This window comes from Argiope bruennichi, chromosome 10 (genome assembly GCF_947563725.1).
Source record: "Argiope bruennichi chromosome 10, qqArgBrue1.1, whole genome shotgun sequence".
Lineage (NCBI taxonomy): Eukaryota > Metazoa > Arthropoda > Arachnida > Araneae > Araneidae > Argiope > Argiope bruennichi.
In genome coordinates, this window is record NC_079160.1 from 62,365,110 (window position 1) to 62,387,911 (window position 22,802).

Consider the following 22,802-nt stretch of genomic DNA (forward strand, 5'->3'; position numbering starts at 1 on the left):
TAATAAGAAATAATGCACATATAATTCAACTGTAAGACTAAAGAGAAAATTAAATAATCTTTGATCAACTATAATAGGAATATATTTGTAGTATTTTAAAAAAACCTTGACATCCTTTAAATAATTAATAAAGTTATAAAATTTAAGAAATATTTGTAATTACAGGTTGGAATTTGTATTAAAACATCAATGTTTTAAATTTTTAAGTACAATATTAACTAAGCAACATAATATTAAGTTTCAATTATTATGTTATTCTCAAAATTGTTTATTAGTTTGGTTAAAATAATTGCAAATAATTTGATTACTACAAAAAAATATTGATTATGCATGTGTTTCCTAATTTGGGGGGGGGGGAACAATACAAATTAAAAAAATAAAGATTTTAAGATTTCACAAGAATTTATGAAGAGAAGTTTCTAGATCCTATATAGATAAGAATGTAGGACAATTTTAGCCTAGTTATTATTTTTTTTTTTAATTAAGAGGAAAGGTTATTTTGAGTACTAGTAGTCAGCAGTTAAACTATTACATTTGTTTATGTACATTGAGTTATCAACCTGTGAAGCATTTATATATTTGGTGTTGAAATTATTCATCAGTTTGTAAACAAACTTACATCTTTAAGCATTTTTTTTTATTATTAATTCTTCATGACACTGATTAAGTACTACAGCAAATAATTTATTATAAAATTTATTTTGTCAAATATTTTATTGAATTAATAATAAAAAAAATTATCAGTTAAACCAAGGTTTATTAAAATGGATTGCCTAAAAATATATGAATTTAGAAAAGTTTCATTAATAATAATAAAATTTATCAAAATCCACTTCTTTTGCTGACTAAGAATAAAATATTTATTTAATTAAAATTAAAGATGTCACAAAATATAAAGGTCTGAGACGCCTATAAAATTACTCTTAAAAATTAGAAATTAAAATGCATATATGCATAAACATATTTTAATTAATTACCATTTTAAAATTTTCTTTTTGTACTTTATCATTTTGCTTTAATTTTTTTTAGTATGCTTTAGAGTTTCTCTTCTTAGAACATTATTAAAATATAGAATATTGTCTAACACACATAAAACATTTGTTTTCATGTCAATACTTTTGATTAAAAATTTCTCAATTCATTTGTACAATTAGTGTGCTTTTAAAGATATGTTTTAAATTCTTTACTATTTTTTATTTTAAATTCATTAATATATGTATTATCATTAAGATAAAGTAAATTCAAAATAATTTTTTTTTTCTCAAATTTATTACCAGAATGCATTTTACATATGGAATCAAAATTAATCTTTCAAAATACCAAAATATTGTACTGTAATGCTTAAAATTTCAGAATTTGATATTAATAAATGAATAAGTAGATTATAAAATCCCACTCTTTATAACAAGAGATAAAATTGTGTAATAATTAAATACCACTCAATGCAATTTTGCTTGAAATTTAAGAATAGTAACATAATGCATACCTTTCTGTTTTATGAGGTTGCTCATTGGATGTGTTTGAACTGACTGACTTAGAACTTTGATTTAAATCTACAGATTCTGATCCCATTTTAAATGGTACAAATGTTTCATTAACTAACACAGGACTGTCTGTTTGCTTGCTTACTATCACATATTCTTGAGCATCAGCAGAATCTAGAGACTTTTTATCATCTGCTGAATTAGGCAGTGGCCTTTCAGTACTCTCAGTAGCAGAGTTCATCTTCAGTAGCTTTAATTCACTAAAAAGGGAAAAAAAAATCTCTTGAAATAACTTTGAAATAAATTCTATACATTTCAGAATAGCAATGCTTTCATTCATAAGGATTCAAAATCTCTTTTTTTATTGAAATGAAAAACAATTACATTTAATGGTTTGTATTTTAAATAAAATATTATCAAATTCAATAATTCCATCAACAATATGAATGTAAAGATTTACATTTGTTATTGTAATAAATATATGTAATGTTATTGTATATTGAATGTAATATAATTTATAATAAATTTTAAATGTTTATAAAATCAAAATTAGTGAAGTGACAACTACTTAATTAAAAACAGTTAAAAGTAAAACCTGCAGGAATGTTTTCCCATTGCATCCTAACACTATATTACACATTCTGTGTTTGGCTGTACAGTAAAGAAACCTCATAGATAACATCAAGTTCAAAATTTGACACAGATCAATGATATTGGAAATAGAACACATACTAGAGAAACACATACTGGAAAGAGAAAACAAAGCTATCATGCTTTTGAGTTATTGTATTCACATATTTGAAAATAGACAGATAAAAAAAATTGCCAAACTTTTTAATTGAATCCAAAATTTGATGCATACCTTGAATTCTAATAATAAATCTATATGTTTAATTTCAGCCATATGAAAACCGTCGTCTTTCAGTTATTGTTTTCATATAGACATGGATGAATAAACAGACAGACCTCTCCCCTCCCCAATTATGGATTTTGTAGAAAATTCTACAAAAATCTGCATATTTGACTAAAAGTCCTTACACAAGATTTCATGCCGTAACTTGTTGTGCTCTTGAGACTTACTAGCATGCACAATTCCTAAAATATGTTCTTTCAGAGAGATCTAAAACATGGAAATTCATCAAAATCAGAAAAAGAAAACCTCTTGGTGATTATTATACTTTGTTTACTAGAAAGTACAAATAGTATAACAAAATAACTAATATTCTAAATGATGTCCAATTTGTATAGTTTTTTCAAATATTCTAATGTTTTTAAAAGGAAAATTTTAATCTCAGTGTATACATAGTATTTTTCTGCAACAAAATACAATAAAAAAAATACAGTAATTTAAAAGTCACAAAGTAAATCTGGTTTATTTAACATTTATTAATACAAAGAATGCAAAAAAGCAGATGCCTAAATAGATATTTTCCTTAAATTTCGTAAGCTGGTATCAGTCAAAAATTTTCCACTGATATATGGAATACAGGCTGGCACAAATCAATACAGCAAATTCATTATCATTTTTTATCCCTACAAGGAACAATCTGTCAGTCTTCTATTCATATTGTAGACAGTTTTATTTCATGTCTGGCTAAATAATTCCAAGCATATTGATATATTGCTAATATTATATAGATATACAACTAATGAAAGAAGAAAATTTAAAGTAATCCAGTAAATAGTCTCAATATAGATAGAAAAGTATTCAAAAAGACTCTTTTTTGTTTTTCCACAAGACATATTATTTTATATTTTGAAATATTCTTGAGCATTAAACTAAAGGTTAATAACATCAATTAAATGCAATCAATACAGATTTTATAACAATAGATGATGCTTTATTTCGAATATTTTCCCCATAAGATAAACAATTCAATATAAATTATACAATTTAATGTTATTTACATCTACTTACAACAGAAAAATATTCAACCCTTGTACATTTATTTACTGTAAAATTATGCAGAAAACTGAATTAGATATATGAAGATCTGTTTGATAACTTTGTTTAAAAGAATTAAAATAAAATTTGATTGAAAATTATTCTTAATCTAAAAAAAATATTGAATTATTATTAATTCACAATCAATTATTTCAAATATCTCATCTAAAATGTTATCTATTATGCTTGAAATGAAAAACATTGAACTAATAAATAACTTGTGGCAAGAAATAAAATCCCATTTTAAATTATTAATTTTCAATATTATTGATATCAAATTAAAACAACATTGATTTATTTTATTTTTAGAAATAAAAATATATTTCATTTTAAGATCTAATAAGTTTAATACTTACCGGTTTAAATTCTTTAATCGTTGCTCTAACTTTTCTTTCTCCTCACTTATTTCTGCAAGTTCATCCCTTTCATGAACTAACTTTGTTATTTGATCCAATAACTGTTTCTTTTCAACATTCTGTATATTAAATAATAGAATTAAGTAAAATTTAGATATAAAATAATCATTGTAATTTATTAACTCAGACCAGTTTAAAATCACTTTGAGTTCGTACATTTTTAAAATTAATTTTTGATGGTTAATTTATAAACTCATTTAGAAAAATTAATCAAAATAATTCTTAATAAAAAATTTAAAATGATTTTAGAAATTATTTTATAAATGATACATATTCTTAACCCATATAAATAAAAATGAAATTCAAAGATAGCTTATGCATTCTAGAAATCTAAACTATTCAATAAATTTTGTTCAATAATACTAGAAAATATGAGAAAGATTTTCATAAAAATTTCATGATAATTAATTGCATATATTATTTTAATTAATTAAAGCCTATGTGTTCCCAGTATAGAAGAGAATGGTTTATATTTAATGCTACCATTCCCAAATGAATGAAAATGTTATAGATAATTTAAATCATTTTATCAAACATGATATAAGATTGACATTCTTTATAAAATAATAAAATGTGTCCAACATGAACACTCTGAGAAGTAAAACAGATATGATTAATTGATAATAAAATGAATAAATTTATACAAAAAATGTTCAAAATATTAAATGGATAAATTTTAAAAATATTGCACAGAATTGTTACATAGAAATAAATTTCAAAAATAACAAAATTTAAAAAAAAAAAAAGCTAAAAATCTACATTTTTCTTGAAATGTGCAATATCTGTTCCATTTATTTGCCTGAAAATAGCTAATAGCAAATTTAATTTAATTTAGCACCATTTTTTAAAAAACTGTTAACAATTAAAAAGAAAATTAGCATCAGAAGTTTTTACAAATTGTAAAGTTGCAAACAATGAGAAGATTTTGAGTATTATTATACTTTATATAGCATATTATTATATTAAAATGTTTTTTACATCCAAAATTTTATAAATACAATTTTAAAAGAGTTTATATTTGCATACACATTGGCATTCCACCCAATGCTAATTTAAATGTATTTTTATTTTCTTACTTATGATGTCTACAAGCAACCATCACTCTAATTTCAGCTATGCTACAGTATTATACAGTATTTGTTAACATTTCAAATTTTATTTGCAAATACTGAAGTAAGGAAAGTTTTAATAAAGGCACCCCGCCAATTAATTAAATATTTTTATTTAAATTAAAGAAAACATGAAAATATTTTTATTTTAATTTTAAAAGAAACATGAAAATATTTTTATTTTAATTTAAAAAGAAATATGAAAATATTTTTATTCTAAATAATATGAAGTATATTGGTTAATAAAAATAAATAAATAAACAGGAAATAAATATAATAGAAAAATAATTTTTTTTCAATTTAAATGAAAAAATATTAAGGTAAAATAAAAAAAAATCTTAAGAAAAAACAAAATTAAAATTAAATTCATACAAAAAATATTTATTAGAAATTTAGTAAAGAATAAGAAAAATACAAATAATGGGAATTAAACAAAAATATAAAATGTATGCTTTCAAACATAATTTGATTCTCTGTATATTTGAATATAAAATTTAAAAAAAAAAAAAAAACTGAAAGATAAAAAGGAAAAAGGCTTAAAGAATATGAAAAACAAAATTTCTTACACATGATTCTTTAATACAAACATCAGAATCTTCCTCTGGTGAAGGAATAAAATCAGTTTGAACTTCTTTGTTGGCTACTTCATTATTTAAATACATATACTTATTGTAATTTCTATACAACTGAAGTAAATTTTGTGGCTTTGGTATATTGAGTCCAACATCATCCCAGTCCTCAAAATCCTGATTTAAAAAACAAACAAGTGTAAGAAAATATCAAATTAGTGATTACTGGTTTCTTTCACTAACTGATTGCTACACATGCACACACATTATAAAAATGTAATCATGTCAGGTACACTAACAATGGCCCAAATTTAAGTTTGGAAATTAAATAAATTAAGATATAAAATAGCACATACATAGTCATAAATCACACATAGTCAAATTATTATTGTTATTAATCTCTTCAGGACTAATGCTGTATATGCGACAATTTCTTTCCCCTCTTATCGGCCCAGAGGTGTGTCTACACGAAGTGCTCAGATTAATAGTACAGGCACATCATTTCATATATGCAACTTCAAAATGGAATGATCAATTTGAAGTTTTAAATGCTACTACATAGCATGAAGTTGCAATGGTTTCCTTTAACAATCAAAGAATATAGCTTACGACTTTCGTGCATGGATATATAATTTTTGTTCTACACTTCTGTCTTTGATAGATTTATTTGTATACACAAATAGTTCTTAAAAAGTGCAAAGTGTGATTTAAAGTAACTCTGGCATTCTTGGGTGTTTTTTTTTATTTATTATATTTTTTTATTAGGAGATTAAAAAGTGTATTCTAATGACAGTTCATGAAATTAGAGTGAAATATATCTAGGTGTATTTTAGAGAAACCTTGTTATATGTGTTAGGATTGTATTAAGCTTCCTTTTGGAAACCATGGACACTGTGTTACTTTCCGAGATTAGTGATATGATGGGAATTTTAATAATAACAGTAAGTTCATTTTCTTGACACAGAGGAATATTATTATAATATGCTATTAGGTGCTTGCACTGAGTCTACAACCTCCTTTGAAAGAAAACACAGCTGTAAATGAACTTTTAGTAAAAACAAATAAGATGGTACTTTAAATTGAAATTTCAAATTCAATAAATTATTATTGCTAAGTTTCCCTTAAAAAAATCATATGAATAGTATTTATAACTTAGGTCTTCATTGGCATTGTTAAAATTTAGATATTTTGCTTGTTTCATTCATCTCTATTAACATTCTTATATTATTACATTACTTGCATTGTCATTCTATAGTATATTATACACATTACTATTAAAATTTGAAACCATTATATTAAAATGCAGATTTTATATGGATTTTTTTTTATAAAGTTTAATAGAGAAAAATGTAGGAGCCCATGGCAACACTCCATTCAGGAATATTTGGTTCTGTTACAACACTTCATTTTCTGTACAGTGATACTCAAGGAATTAATAATAATAATCAAAAAGAATAGAAGAGTAGAATTCATTTCCTTCAGTAGAGAAATAACTAGGTATGCAAACAGATAAACTCTAGCCAACTAAACATTAGTTTATTACAGAACAATAATGTAAAGGTCATAAATCCAGCAGGTAATACACACACACACACACACACACACACACACACACACAAACAAACAAACAACAACAACAAAAAAAAGTTTGGAGTTGTGAAATCTCTTACATGGCTATTGATCAAATTCTAAGCTAGAGTCCTTGTTTTAGGACAGGTTTTTTTAGAGGAATGATCATAACTGAAAGTGAAGTAACAGAGAAAAAGGTTAAGTCACAAAATCTCTCACAATACTGTCATCTTCCAAATTTCCAAACGTTTTATAAGTAAAATAGTTCAAAAATTCCCCAAGACTTAAAGTATTCCATTATAGTTTCCAGAAAAAGATGACTTACTTGAATTTATTTTCACTCATCAGCAATTATTTCATTTTCTTATTTATCTTTCAATTTCTGGTTTACATCAAAGCTTTTCAGACAAATTTGGGGTTACAAATGGAAAAAATTCAGAAGGCCTGGCTTAAAACATGGTTTTATTTATTTATTGAAAATTCTGGCAGATAATTTTTTGCTTAATTTGTAATTACTTATAAAGATGAGTTATTTCTCAACTATCTGCACTAGTCCAAAAACTAATAAGATACCTGTGTTTTACAAGCTGCATTTTCTAGTTATATATCTTAAAGGTTCAATGGAAGTATTTTGTTTGGACAAAGCCTCAAACCAAATATTCATAATCTTAATTTTTTAAAAAGCATTTAAAATTTGTGAATAAAAAAATTGTACGTAATTTTGGGCTTATTAAATGTTTTTTTAGCATGTCAGTGGAGAGCAAAGAGTTATTAACACATATTTAGCTATATCCAAAGTAAATGACACTGAGATTTTATAGTTGATTCACAGAATCTAAAATGCAATGAAAATAACCATCCTTAAACTTACTTGATCATCATTTTCATCTGAAAATGTTATTGATGTTAGTTTATAAGAATTACTCAAAAGGTATTCATTGATTAGAAAATTCAGTGCCCTCTTTTCATGAGGTTTAACAGCTTCTTGGACAATAGATTTAGCAGATCCAGAGGTAGGAGTATTTGGGTCAGATTCTGCAAGTAAAGAACAAAATCAAACAGATTTAAGTCAAGCAAATTTTGAAATACAAATGAGATTTAAGAGAAAAGATACTGGTAATAGTGCTAAAACCGTCTACATGGCACAAATCATTGAAACTAATTCAAATCAAACATTGATAATCAATAAATTTCAAACTTTTTACTTTGTGTAATTTTTTCTAATAACAAAATATTAAATGCATAGATGAATAAATTATAAAACAGAATGAAAGCTGTTTAGACAATGTTATCGTTGAGTATAGGTGATACAGATTTAACTGTAAAAAATTAAGGGTTCAATTTATCTGCTTTTGAAAATAATACAATAAGTAAAAAGAAAAAGAAAAGAAAGACAGAAATAGTTTTATACAAAATGAAATTATTAAAAAAAAAAAAAAAAAAAAAAACATGGGAAATTTGCATAATTAATAATTTAAAGAGAATATAAATGGTACCTGTAGCAACTGTCAAATTTGTCCTCAAAGCTTTGATAGTTTCCTTGGCTTTCCGAAGTTCAAATTCTAACACTAAAAGAAAAGGGGGTGATTAGAACGGTGCATTACAATGGAAATTTTAGATTCAGTACAAACAAAGTAATTTTTTTTATTTCCAGGATCACATAATTTTCTCTGATACAGTAGAAAGAAAAATGTTACAAAAATATAATCACTAATTAAAAATTTAATGTTTATTATCCAAATAGTTCTGTAAGTTACATTAATGATCAATAGCATTTTAGAATGAATGTTTTTCTTCACCTGCAACTCGTTCTTCTACTTGACGTTCCCCATCATCTGAGTACCTTGTAAAGTCTAATGAGTCAAAAGTCTGAACACTTGATGTTCTTGCTATGATTAAGAAGAAACTAAATATGTAAATAAGATTCTAAACATGCTTAAACTAACAAAATGCAAATTCAAATTACTTATCTCATTTTTAAAAATAAATAAATTTGTTCTTAAAAATGAAATAAAAAAAGAAAGCTACTTAGTATAAGTCATAACAAGCAATATACATTGCATGCATACATTAGAGTACTTTTCTATTAGTTTAAAACCAGCTAAAATGAAACACAAATATCAAGCAATAATCAGTTTTTTGTCAACTTTACAGGACAAAACTAAATGCATCTGGTACATCACTATACCTTTTGGTAAATGTTTTACTAATAAAACAACTTACAAACATTTATGCTTATCAACTACAACTCATTTAAAGAAAAATGCCATAACTTATTTTTTTAAACAAATAAGAATACAACATTTATTCTAAATGATTTATTTATAGTAATTTTAATCCACGATATGAGCAGTTGGCTCTAACTTTGCAACGCAAGACTAATTGTATTCAGCACATCTTTATACATTTTGGCAATTGCTGCATTAACCAAAAAGTGTGCCAGTATATATGCTTGGTAACAACTGCTGTTAAATTAAGGAAAAAGTATCACTATTGGTTATTTTTTGGCATTTGTTTAATTTTATGACCCTCAAGACAAATCACCAAAAAAGATAAATTATTGCCAACCATCTTGGTAAATTATGCACAATGAGTTTGGCAATCTTGATGTAAACTGAAAATCACAAAAATAAACCAATTGTCTTGGCACAATCTGAAAATCGTCATGTAAATCTGTTAACATAACTATCCAGACAAAATCTTGACATCTATATTAATAATAGATAAGTGTAGTCACAGGTCAGGCATTTGACCTACAGCTCAATTTTAAGCTAATATGGTACAAATTAGCACATGCATACCTTCAAAGTCAGGAATGTACAGCTTGGAACCTTTTTAATTAGAATCTTAGTTAATCTTAAAACTTTTTTTTGGCCAGATTTCCAATAATAGATATGAATGCCCTAAATTTTGGCAGAATTATGAAGTTATATCTATAAGATGTAAGGAAAATTAAATATAACCAATACTCCCAGCAAACAACTCATCACCAAAGGAGAATAATTTTAAATAAAAAGAAAGGCCCACTCTATTGCATCTAAAACTGAATGAATCATAAAAATTTGAATATTATTTTCTCATAAAAGTAATAAGCATAAAATAAGTAAAATTTTTAGACCAATCCATTGACCGTAAAAGATATGCCAATCAGCACCAAATTACATAATCTGACCAAGTTACACAAGATATTTAATTGAAAATTTTAGCATGTATTTAGTTTAAATAAATAAGTACCTAAATTTTAATAAGAGCACTATATTTATTTCAATAATTTATGCAAGATAAATTTTCTTTAAATAACAAAAAAATTACTCAATTGGCAATATATTTATTTAATCAAATTTAAAGACAATGATGCAATTCACTTTAATTTGCAACTAGTTATCTTGGGTGATGAACTGTTCACTCACTAGTTATATATTTAAAATATTTAGATGAAACAGATTTATAATATGCTGCATTAAACATATTTTGTATATAAAGAGTATATACAACAGAATATGCTGGGAGCAGAGGAAATGGGTATTATGTTTTGAACAGGCTAAAATATTCTTAAAACTTGAACAAAACTGTTAATGCTTGTTTTTGAGCTGAACAAAAATTTTTAGCAATTTTTAATGAATTAATTTTTAATATTGAATGCAAAAAAAAAAAAAAGAGAGAGAGAGAGAGAAAGAAATATGAAAGAAGAAAAAAGAAGAAATTTGCCACTTAATACCCAACGTGGAGATTTCAACAGAAAAATACTTATATTTATTTCTCATTGATTAAAGCTTTCAGTTTTTATTTTTTACCCCAGTATTTTTTTATTATTAATTTGTTTTAGAACTAAGAAGGGGCCTGAAGAAGAAACAATTGAGAAACTCTGATTTAAAACCTTTTGTAAATTTAAATAAGCTTTTTTTTAAAATTGATTTAAAATTTGACTATTTCTAATGAAACATTTTGGGGGGCGGGGGGAATCAGAATGAAAAAAAAAAAGTCTTTATTTGAAAGGAGCTGAGATATTACAATGATGATTTACAGATTTAGATGATTTAGAAATATTTGGATATGTATGTTTTAGAGACTGGAAAAAAATTCATTAGATAATAATTTTCTTTTACAAAAATATATTAAAAAATTCTATAAAAAAGTAAAGGTCTTCATGGTCCAAGAAAGTAAAATTCCTCCCCTCTCATTAATAATTAAAAAAAAAAAAAATTAAAAAACTTGAGGTAGTTTATTTATGTTCACAATATGAGCTATTAGTTTCACAGACATGAGGATAAGCAATGATCAATTCAATGGTATATCAAACAATATTCAAGAAAATTAAATTTTTGTTTTATGAATAATGGTGATAATGTTAACATTCATTTTAAGAACTGCATTAATTAATTTACTTTTCTTAAACCTCATGGCAATATAATAGATAATATGGAAATTTTTCTTAAATACACTTTGAATAATAAAGATTAATTCTTTTTTCATTCCTTACTTAGGTTAATTTCTTTACAGATTTTTACATTGCAAGTGAGTCATTTTTTTTTATAAATAGCATATTTTTTACAATTAATAACTTCTGGGGTCTTCAAGCAACCAAGAATAAGCTATAATTTGTTGAAATTTTGCTAAATTTTTTAACTTATGGAAAACTATGAAATAAATATGATCAGTATCTACATTGATGCCTAAGCAAAAGTAGAGTTAAATTTTAGAGGGCCATGAGTCATCAGATATTAAAAGCTTATCAATATAAATCATGATATGAGTGAAAATAATTAACTGAATACAAATCAATAACATTAACCATTATTTTTATAGAAAGCAAACAAGGGGGCGGTCCTTACAAAAACGTAGAATTAAGAACGTCTTAAAATTTATGTCAAGAAAAATCATTAAAACGTACGTAAAACTGGCGATGTTTCGGTCTCCTGTATATGCTTCTCGAAATTTCCTGGATTTGAAAAGTAATCACGAAGTTTCGGCAGTTCCCTGCCGCTTTCAACTAATTCTGTATGAAATTCCAAAGCAGTAAGAATGAAATTGTGCTTTAAAAGTTTATTAGCTAATTTTTCAAGAGTACTGTCTTTTATCTCTTCAGTTTCTTCTCTGAAATCGATTTCACAATCACTCTCTTTTGAAAAAGATTTTGAAGCATTTTCGTGCATTTCACCAGCTGATTCCAGATCATAAACACCATCAGCCATATTTTCTCATTGTCGACAAACAAACATTATCAGCAGTGTACAGTTAAAAACTCTGGGGCACCATTTACATTGAAAAAAAAAAAAAAACAGCAAAATCAATTTTAGTATGTGTGAAGTATATATCAATATCATAAAAGTTATTATTTTTTAAAAGTTTTTTCAATACTCCAAATAACATTTTCAATTTAATTCAAGTTTCACATTAATTGAGAAATCGAATGGTCGAAAAAGAAATATGAAAGGTTAAGAACTATTTGCTAAGTTTTAGTTGATATTTTTAATTATTTGTGAAAAATAAGCATTAAATAATGAGTTATATGCAGGTTTGTAGTATAGAAATGTTATTTCAAAAAAATTGATCACTTTTGTTCTGACGTAATATAACAACCAATGGAACATCGCCAAGTTTTGACAGTTGTGACGTCAGAAATTGAAGTAAACAGAAACAGTGGCTTGGAGAAGGGCATCTGTTTTGCTCTCAGCTGACAGCGTTTCTGAGGGGAAATCGAAGAGGCGAAGAGAAAGTGTCCTTATTTCCGTAAAATCAAATAATTTTTCTATCGAAAAAAGATTCTATATTCCTTTCTCTTTTGAAATTCCTAGTGCACAAGGTAAGATTAATATTATAATTTTACTCGGAAAAAATAAAAACCCATAAAAGTGTTTTAACCTTATGCCCTTGTAAATTGCCATAGCCGTAATTAAAAAAGTTCTTTATACAAAATTTCTTATAATTTGGTTTTTTTTAGAGAAGAAGGACATAAATCGTACTGTTTTCTTTTCAAATTATACTTTTGTTACAATAATAATACTTTCAAATAAATGATGCATCACTTTCTGATGTTTGTTTATATTTGCATTTTTTATTTATATTTTTACTTGAACATTTAACAAATGTTTCCTAAAATAGAAACTTAGCTCTTCTACAGCTTATGTTGAAACAGTTAATTTTCATAAATTGATGCTCTTTGATTTAGCAGTTTCTAGTAAGATGTTAATTAAACAGTAAAGCTTAATTATATTTAGTTATGCACATATACGATTCATTAAAAGCAATTTATAATTATTATACCGGAAGTTTTTAAATTAGATTCAAAAATATAATTTTCCAAACTTCTAAAATACTACAGTCTTTGTGAAAAATAATTTAAAAAGTATCCATTGGAATTACAAATGTTAAAAAAGCTTTTGAATGTTTTTATTGACAAATTTGCTAATAAACATCAGATCCTTAAATAGCTTAATAAAATTAGTTACACATTTTATCCTTTTTTTTTTTTTTTTTTTTTAAGATTTTTCTGTCCAATTTATAGAAGCTGAAACTTCGCTCTTGACATAATTAAGGATGCATTTATTCAAAATAATAAGTGATTTACTCATAATTAATTTCCAAAAAAATTACAAATTCGGAGCAAAACTGTTTTAATTTTAAAATAATGATGGAATTTAATGTTTTAAAACTGATAAAATTGAGCACTTTTGCGTCTATAAGAAATGAAATTACAACTTTTTTTTTTACGTTTGAAATCGATTATACTATCTCGTTATTAGTTATAAAAGCTATTGATTTTAAATTTTAAATTGAAGATATGTATATTACGTTTAATGCATTAACATTATACATAAATATATTAAAGCATAATGTATTAATGCAGCAAGGAGGAAGCAGAATATTAAAAAACACACACACACAAACATTTGAACATTAGATATAAAACAGTTTGTTAAAGTTAATAAAGTAATAAAAAATTATATTAATTATTCAATATTTATTTTTACGGGTTTTTTGTTTGTTTTTTGGATAAGTTTATAAGAAGATATTTGTTTCCAGCTATTAAATTATGACAACTGTTGCAAAAGAAATTGCAAGTTTTATTATTATTATTATTATTATTAAAGTCTCTAAAAAGAAAGTTATGTGCGCAATAGCACAAAAAAAATTATGTTTTAAATTTTTATAAAATTTAAAACAGTTTAGATAAAAAAATATATAAAAAATGCGACTAATTGAAAGTTTTATTATAGTATATAAAATGTAGTAATTTTTTTTAAAATAATTTTATTTTATTATTGCCGTAATATTTTAATGAAACTCATTGTTTATGGCTTCAGAAATTAAAATAAAATATTAAAAAATAATTCTTATACTTGAATTAGTGTTTATAATTTCCTTAATCTAAATTGAACAACTGTTGTTCTTACTGCTTTATAATATTTTTCTTCCAAAAGAAATATAAATAAATATGTACTCAAACTATTGTTTCAATCCAAAAAAAAAATAAGCACTAGACAATCAATACTTTTATTTTGCTAATTATTGCAATTAAAAATGCGAACTTTGCTTGTTTTAAATTTCTTTTTTTTTTTTAAATTGCAACTGCTTATATGAATTTAATTAGAATTCTATATTTACTGTTTACGAGCCACCAATAAAAAGAAGTCAGAATTCGTTGAGTCAGCTATTATTCATTTTAGATTAAAAAATATTTAGAGAGAAAAATGCTAAGGATTTTATTTTATGAGTTTAATTTTTTTGTAGAGTTATTAACCAGTAATCAAAATTCAGATATGTGGCGCATTCAATTATAAACTTTCACATTAGTTATTTACTCGAATATGAAAGATTTGCAAAACAAGTCAAAAATTAGAAAGAAAGAAAATCAAAGCCAGAGAAAAGCAACGAAAATAATGTATTTCAAAAGAAAAATATCTGAATTCCAATTAATTGTTGATGCTCGCTCTTCTTATAAGTGAAGGACGCTATATTAGTTCTATATTTAGTATATGCCCCCATAAACTAATGACGAAATGAAGCTTTACTTTTTTTTTCTATTTATTCTTTTTTTTTTTTAACAATGAGGATTTTGGGCACGAACTGAGGGTAGTAGGAGTTGGGGAGGTGGTAGAAAGAGAGAGCCGTTCCAGTCCGTTGGATATATAGAGGTTACTAAACTCTGATGATGACACTCAGCAACAAAAACGGGCCTCTTTTAAAAGGGGCCTATTTTATTCCATCACGTTTGACTTGTTTACTTTAAGTTCTAATGTTTTGGTTCCAAAGACGCCGTTTTGCTCGGATCACTGATTCGGATTTAAACTTATAAGATTAGTTTAAATTGATGCATTAAAGTTTTTAGAGAATGAAAAGATTATAAGATTTTATTAACTAAAATGAGGGTAGAAAATTGAACAATTCTCTTTTAATAAAGGAAATTTGAAACTAACTAATATTTATAATTCATTAAAAGTGAATTTTTTGTTATCGCGTTATTCCTATTTTGCATTTTCCCCGCTGTTTGTAATGAGCTTTTGCGGTTATTCCCTTCTTTATTTGAATTCCTATGCACAATATTTTTAACCAGTTCTATTGTTATTAATAATAATTTTTATTTATTTCATCTACAATTTTTTATTTATTTATTTATTTTTCATTTTCTGTAATCAATCATTTGCTGTGTATTGTTTCTGATGTTCTTTTTTTTTTTTTTTTTTTTTTTTTTCTGTCTCTCTGTGAATTATGTTCTCCTGGTCATCTCTTGAAGTTTGGAGCATTTTTTTTTTTCGATTTGTTCCTTTCACTCATTTACCAGCAGAGTATCATCTTAAAAAAAGAATAAACACGGACAAGGCAGTAAGAAAACTAATCTGAAAATATCGAATCATGGGCAGATGACGATGGAGACGTCTGTTTCCTAATTTTGTTCATTGCACCAACCTGAGATTATTAGATCCATTCAAAAGATCTTCTGGATTATCGAGCCATTAAGCCACGATTTCTAATTGAAGAAGCTACTCTAAAAACCTAACTATTTGTTCTTTGGAAGAAATGAATTCACTGATATTGAAATAGAAAGCGAAAAGTCTTATTTCAATCTCGATTTCTCAAGAATATTGCTACAAAAAAGGAAAAAAAAAAAAAAAAAAACGTTTTCTCATTTAGTTATAGCAATTCGAAAATTTTATTTACTGATTGAATATCTTTTTATCGTACTAGGATCAAGCGCTAAATGCATGTTAATGCGAAAAATATTGTTGTTAATATTTATTTTATTTATATTGATAGATTAGCCGCCTTCGATGCCCAGTTTATTTGGTGAATTCATCCCCCCCCGTTTATCTCTAACATTTGTACTTTTACATTACATTGCATATTTTACTTTAGTACCACTAAATTAGAAGTACAACTTCTTTATTGGTACTAAATAAAACTTACTCCTGTTTACTTGCACTTCTTTGTTTTCTTGTTTCTTTAATTTCTATTCTATTCATTTCTTTTTTCTTTAAATTTGTTCTTCTATATGTCTTATTATATAAATAAAAAGATTTCGTGAACAAGTACAAATTCCGCGTAGGAGGTATTCTTGAAAATTACATTTACGTTAACTTTATTACCACTGCAATAGCTAAAACTGAACTGCATATATTGGATACATAGTAACTTAACATGCAAGCAACTATGGCCACAATCCGGAAAAGAATAAACTTTGAAATGGGAAATTAATCTTAAATTCTCGATGGACACATCCAGTAGTTGCAGTTTGTTGCAATAATTGGTAGTCCTTAACAGTTTTTAGAAAACTACATGCATTTTGCAAAAAGTATAAAAATTAATTGTAATTACTACAAAAGTAAAGTAATTTTGAATCGTTGTTTGACGAGGGACATAAAATTTACCTCGGTAAATTTTGTCTTCCTTGCGTAATTACAATCACCCCCAATTGGGTGTAATGGTAAACCCATTTTACACATTTCTACATTACACCCAAAAAAAGTAATAATAAAATAGTGGCAGTTGATGTGTTTTGCCAGTAAATTAAATAATATGTGTTTATTTAAAACCTGTGCATCAAATGATATAATTTTTCTCTTTACGAATTCTTAAAGAATCATTCCTTTGGTCTTTATGCAAGAAGCATAAAAATAACGATTTCTGCTAATGAAAATAATAAACGAAATTGATGTTATTTTTTTTAGCAAATAAATAAATACTTTAATGAGTAACTACGAAAAGCTGAAAATAAAATGCCTAATGTTGAATATTAGCGGGAGTGCAATATTTCTTAATTTATATACATAACAATTTTATAATAAACTTACAAACCTTTTGACTTTTAATCAGTACTCGATGTAAAATGTTGTATGATGTTATATATGTGATTTGTGATACTTTACAGAAAAAAGAAATATTTTGTGTATAAAGGGAGTTCCTTGTGAGGATCCCTGTAAAAATTATCATAAGAATTCTAAATTTTGGTGGTGTGCAGTGCAGAACCAGAGGAAACAAAAGAATAACATGGAAAAAATTTTTTAAATATTCACCTGTTAAAATTGAATATAACTTTTTATTTTACTTTACTATATATATTTTTAATACAGCAAATTAATTAATTTGTTTGTTTTATATTTATTGCATTACTTCTTTAATTATGGATTTATACTGCACCGCAATTGTGATTGAATTATTATGTGGTATTGCTTAAATTGTATTTCTACTTTGAGTTTTCTATTTTGATTTGAAACTTTTTTGAAGTAATTCCTTTTCCTATGTTTTTAAATGTGTACTATTTGACTTTTTTTTTTTTCCTTTCTCTTTTTTTCACTGCAGCATTCTGAATGGAAATAACTTATTAAATGAATTATTTATATATATAGGAGTTCTTACCACTTTCATATATAATTAATAACAAACATTTTTAAATTCGCATGTAATAAAAATATATTTAAATATTTTCAAAAATTTATCATATAGAATAATAAAGAACCTGAAAAAAACTTTGTATTGGCTTGTGCCCTTCTAACATAGCACAATCGATCGTTTGTACCACATAAATTTCTACACATCCACACATTCAGTGAGGAAGATCACCATGGAAACAAGCACGACTTCTCCGCAATGCTGCCACCAAGTCACTAACTTTAGTAGAATTATTTCGAATTAATTCTATTATCCGTGGCAACAATCGGGCTGTATTTAATCCTGGTGACTTTTTTTTATTCCTTTGTCCCACTTTTTCTAGTGTTATATCTTCACAGAAAGGAAGCCCTATCATTGAATGGCAACGAAATGTTACGCAAAAGCTGTGTTTAAAACAGAACCCATTGTGATTCGTATGTTTGTAAACGTGCCTGGAATTTAACTTACCGCCTTTCGAAACTTACGCTCACTATTCTTTCCAACTCTTGCTAGTTCTTTTCGACCTTCATCTTGAGGCCTTTTTGTTTTCTCCTTCTTTTTTTTTTTTTTTTTTTCTTTTTCTGTTTATTTACTTATTGGAGGGAAGCAAAGAGTTATTTCCGCTTTTTGGATGAGAAATTGGCTGATTTATTAAAATCTTCTAAGCTGCTGTCTAGACAGTTTTGGAATGAGGCACTGAATCAACCGAAGGAAAATTTTTAAGCAAGTGTTTACCAACATTCCATTTCAGCTTTTGCGTACTACTTTTTTTTAAAGCAAGTATTTGTTGAGACTTGTTCAGATATTTTTAAAATTAGATTTTGTGAGCATTCTAACTCTAAAAAAAATCATCCTAGCCACCTCTAAGCCTACTTTAGTGCTTGGTAAAAATCGAAAAGGAAATATTACTTCAGGTTATTAATTAAAATCGTTATTTTTGTTTGAAACTGAAAAAACAAAGGTATTATATAAATTATATGGCTACTAAACACCTTAAATGTGTTGCCATTATTATGCTTGTAATAAACGATTTATACTAAAAACTGCGAACAAAGTTTTGAAAAGTAATGACAATAAAATATTAGAGCATGGTAGTTAAGTTTCAAAATGTTTTTATTTTTATTTTCTTCATTATTACCTTAATAATTTATGATAGCGAAAAATTTTAAAACAAATTCTAGCAATTTGACATTCCTTGAAACCTTTGTGTATATTCTTTATGTTGGTTTTGAATATTTCTTGAAAACGAAAATGATAATAACAATGAAAAAGTTTATTTTTATGTATTCAGATTTACAATTTTATAAAATGTCTTACAAAAATTCTATGAATTTATTATTATGATCTTTTATTTTTCTGTATTCAGATTTACAAATTTTTAAAATCTCTTACAAAAATTCTATGAGTTTATTATAATGATTTTTTGTGAGTAATCACCATAAAAAGAATTTAAATTTGCGAGGTATTATGAATTGATTACATGCTAGAAAACTCTTCGAATTTTTCTATAGAAAATTATTGCTACAGCGACCTCTTGTGTTAAACAACCTGTATAACAAGATTCTTTCCATTCGCCAGTCTATATTTACATAGAATTGGTGACCTTCCAAATTACAGTCATTTGATACAGCGTCTATTTTCTGAAGATTCTGTGTAAGTTGCTATAAGGAGTCAATTGAATCTTGCTGAAAGTTGAATTCTTGAATATTTGACTAGCAAATTCTGTATAAATTTAGTGATGGTTAAGAAAGCTTTTGAAATGCAACTGTTTTTTATTGCTGTACAATTAGTAAAGATGGTGGCACTACAAAACACGTCCAGAATTCAATACAAATTCTTATGATTCTGATGTTCTTTTATATTATTATTTAAGAAATGTTTTCTTTTCTTCTATATATTTTTTAGATATGCTTTTTATTATCATAAGTGAGCTTGATATTTTCAATTCAACATAATGAACACAACACATTTATCATAATTTAGTGTCATGTTTGAAAAAAATTAAACTGAGAATAGAATCTTTCAATATCGATGAAAATTGTAGTTCAGATCTAGATTTGGTAATTCTAGCAGCAAATATTTGTTAGAAGTATATTAATCATGATTAACAAAACTTAGGATTTCAAGTTTGCAGCCGAAAATTTTACTTCAGCATATTTTTAGAATGTTAGACAACTGCTTTACTTATTTTCTAAAATGTAAGTACTATGCATAAAATCATAAAACTTTTATCCTACATTCTTATGAAACACGATCTTATTAGTCCGGTAAAATTAAATAAATCATGTTTGGACGCTTTCAATAAGTATTTTAAATTAAAAAAAATTGTTTATTTTTATACGGGGAATATCTTTAAAATCAAATCAACTTGACAAAACTAGAATTGCTACCCCCCCCCAAAAAAAAAAAACGGGAGGGAATGAAATGCATAATGTCCTTTTAGGACACCAACTTAAGTTTTAATGAAAATATTTATATAAATATTTTTTGATTCAAATATTTTACATGCGTGTTTATATACATTTAAACATGCATATTTTCTTATGATTCCTTGGCGTTGTCTTTTGAAATTTTGGATATCTCAGATTTCTAAGATATTTTAATTTTATATAAATTTTCAAAGCTAAATTGCTATCGCCGTTGCTTATTAGTTAGATATATATTTTGATATCTAAAAGAAGCTGATATACGGTTTAGCTGTGATTGCCATTCAAGCTAAAAAATTTCTTAAATTTGTTTGTCAGTTTTTAATATTTATGTTCCAGACTTATATTTACATATATTTTTTAAATATTTTATTATTATAAATATTAATAAAGAAATAAGCTGTTCAATTATTCATCTCTATTCGAACACCACAGCGATGGCTAATATAAATACTGATTGAACAACTTTAAGTACCTTAGAACAGTGCAAGTTTATTATTTGTTTACTTTTTCACATTTCCACTTGAACTTTGACTTGTAATTTTTATGCATAACGAGCACAAAGATCATTCTAAAGAATGCAACATGTTCCCACTTGTCAAACCAGAGAGAATAAAAAAAGCTGTTTTTCAGATAAAAATACCACGCGACCCACAAGTGAAAGATAAATAGCCGAGTAATGTTTTCCGGCTGTTTTGGTTCTTTTCTTTTATCAGTTTTACGTTTTTGTGGTTAAGAGTAAAGTGTTCACGTGTAAAAAAGCACTTCTCTCCAAAATAACTTTTTTTTATTTATCTCCCTTCTATTTATGATGATAGAGTAAGAGTAGCATAAGAATAGAACGTGCAGATTGCGTGGACGATTATTAAATTTTCAGTGATGTAATTTTATCGTCTGAATTTGTTTTTGTTCGAAATTTTTATGGTATTTGGGTTTTTGAGGTCTTCTGTACTTATCACTTCAGAAAATAATATCAGCAGATGGAAATTTATGTTTATGTCATCAAGAACAAAATAAATAAATGGAGATAAAGTTATCAATATTATATTTTCATATTTTGAAAAAGAGAAAAAAAAAAACACCTCTATGTCGATATGTTTTGATAAGTAAGAATTTGATATTTATTATGTTGTTATTCAAATGGTATCCCCCCCCCTTTTTTTGTTCCTGTTATGCAATAGATAACAAAACTGTTTTACTTTTTTGATGAAATAAAAACAAACACGAAATTTAAAATGGATTATTTATCATTATTTTATGTATATTCTTTATTGTTAATTTTATTTTATCATTGCTATTCAGATCTATATTATTTTAAGTTATAAATGCTTATTTCTGATGTATTTGAAATTAAATTTTTAGGCCAAAATATTATTCGCTTTTATGTAGATTGGATTATAACGTTATGAATATTTTTACCATGAATTATATTCCATAAAGTTTACTTTTGTTTTATAGGACATCCCAAAAGAGCTGAATTTTAAATATCTTGTGGTGTAATAACGTATATAAAATAGAGGTAAGTCTTTTTAAAATTTTAAAATAACCTTTTCTTGCTTCTCTCTTTCTTTCGTCAAGGAAACATTTTTCCTTTAAAATATTTCTGAGATATTTTATTTTTAATCTTTATATTGGATTGATTGGAAGTTTATTGATTAACGATCATGCAGCATATTTTAAATGTAGCTTTTTCTCACCAAAAATATGCATCTGCTTATTGAATATAAGTCAGCTAATAATCGGATAGAGCAGTTAAATGCCATGTGATCAAAAAGCAGAAACACTTCGAATTAAAAAATAATAATAATAACTGTTTAAAACTAAAGAAAGCGCTAATTTTTCGCCAATCTCATCCATATATAACTATAGAAAAATCGCCAAATATAATTAAAAATATAGTTAAATTATCATATTTGGCGATTCATTGCTTTTAAAAATTACAGTTTGGAGAGACTGTACCACATTCTACAGTTTAGCCGCATATAAAATATTAAGATTTCGGTACTCTTATTATGAAGAGCTAAACATTAAAAAAAAAGTTTTTACAAATAAACTTTTATTAATACATAAAAAAAAGTGGAAAGAATTTTTTTATCAAAAAAATAAATGTCAAAACAAAATTTTACTATGTGTGAAGTGTTAGAAATACTTGAATTTTAATCGCGTTTGCAATCTATTTCAATGTTTGATGAACACTTATTCATTTTTTTTTCTCGTAATATTTCTTATAACTAGATTTCTCTATAGGAAAGCTTACAGTGCCGCTTCTCACTTCCTTAAATTAGCACATAACTTTACAAAACTACGATAATCCGTTACATCATAAAGTGAGAAAAAAATCTATTTTATAAATTCCTTCTTTATAAGTATGAAACTATTCAAATGAAACATGCGTCAGGTTGAATCAAGTTAATGTTA

The 22,802-nt window shown here is 25.7% G+C and overlaps 2 protein-coding genes across 3 annotated transcripts in view; one reads left to right on the plus strand and one right to left on the minus strand.

Annotated features, from left to right (window-relative positions):
- Positions 1-12,287, minus strand: part of LOC129989309 (RAB11-binding protein RELCH homolog) — a 38,385-nt gene extending 26,098 nt beyond the window's left edge. For both annotated transcript variants that reach the window (XM_056097756.1, XM_056097757.1), the window contains exons 1-7: positions 11,984-12,287; positions 8,892-8,981; positions 8,589-8,660; positions 7,964-8,127; positions 5,521-5,700; positions 3,786-3,904; positions 1,487-1,744 (exon numbers count right to left, since the gene is read on the minus strand). In XM_056097756.1, the coding sequence (XP_055953731.1) occupies positions 1,487-1,744; positions 3,786-3,904; positions 5,521-5,700; positions 7,964-8,127; positions 8,589-8,660; positions 8,892-8,981; positions 11,984-12,284 (1,184 nt within the window). In that variant the 5' untranslated portion in view covers positions 12,285-12,287. The remainder of the gene's footprint in view (positions 1-1,486; positions 1,745-3,785; positions 3,905-5,520; positions 5,701-7,963; positions 8,128-8,588; positions 8,661-8,891; positions 8,982-11,983) is intronic.
- Positions 12,288-12,734: 447 nt separating this feature from the next.
- LOC129988250 (uncharacterized) overlaps positions 12,735-22,802 on the plus strand; it is a 39,214-nt gene continuing 29,146 nt past the window's right edge. The window contains exons 1-2 of the mRNA XM_056096431.1: positions 12,735-12,895; positions 21,843-21,903. The gene's annotated coding sequence lies outside the window, so the exon portion shown is untranslated. The remainder of the gene's footprint in view (positions 12,896-21,842; positions 21,904-22,802) is intronic.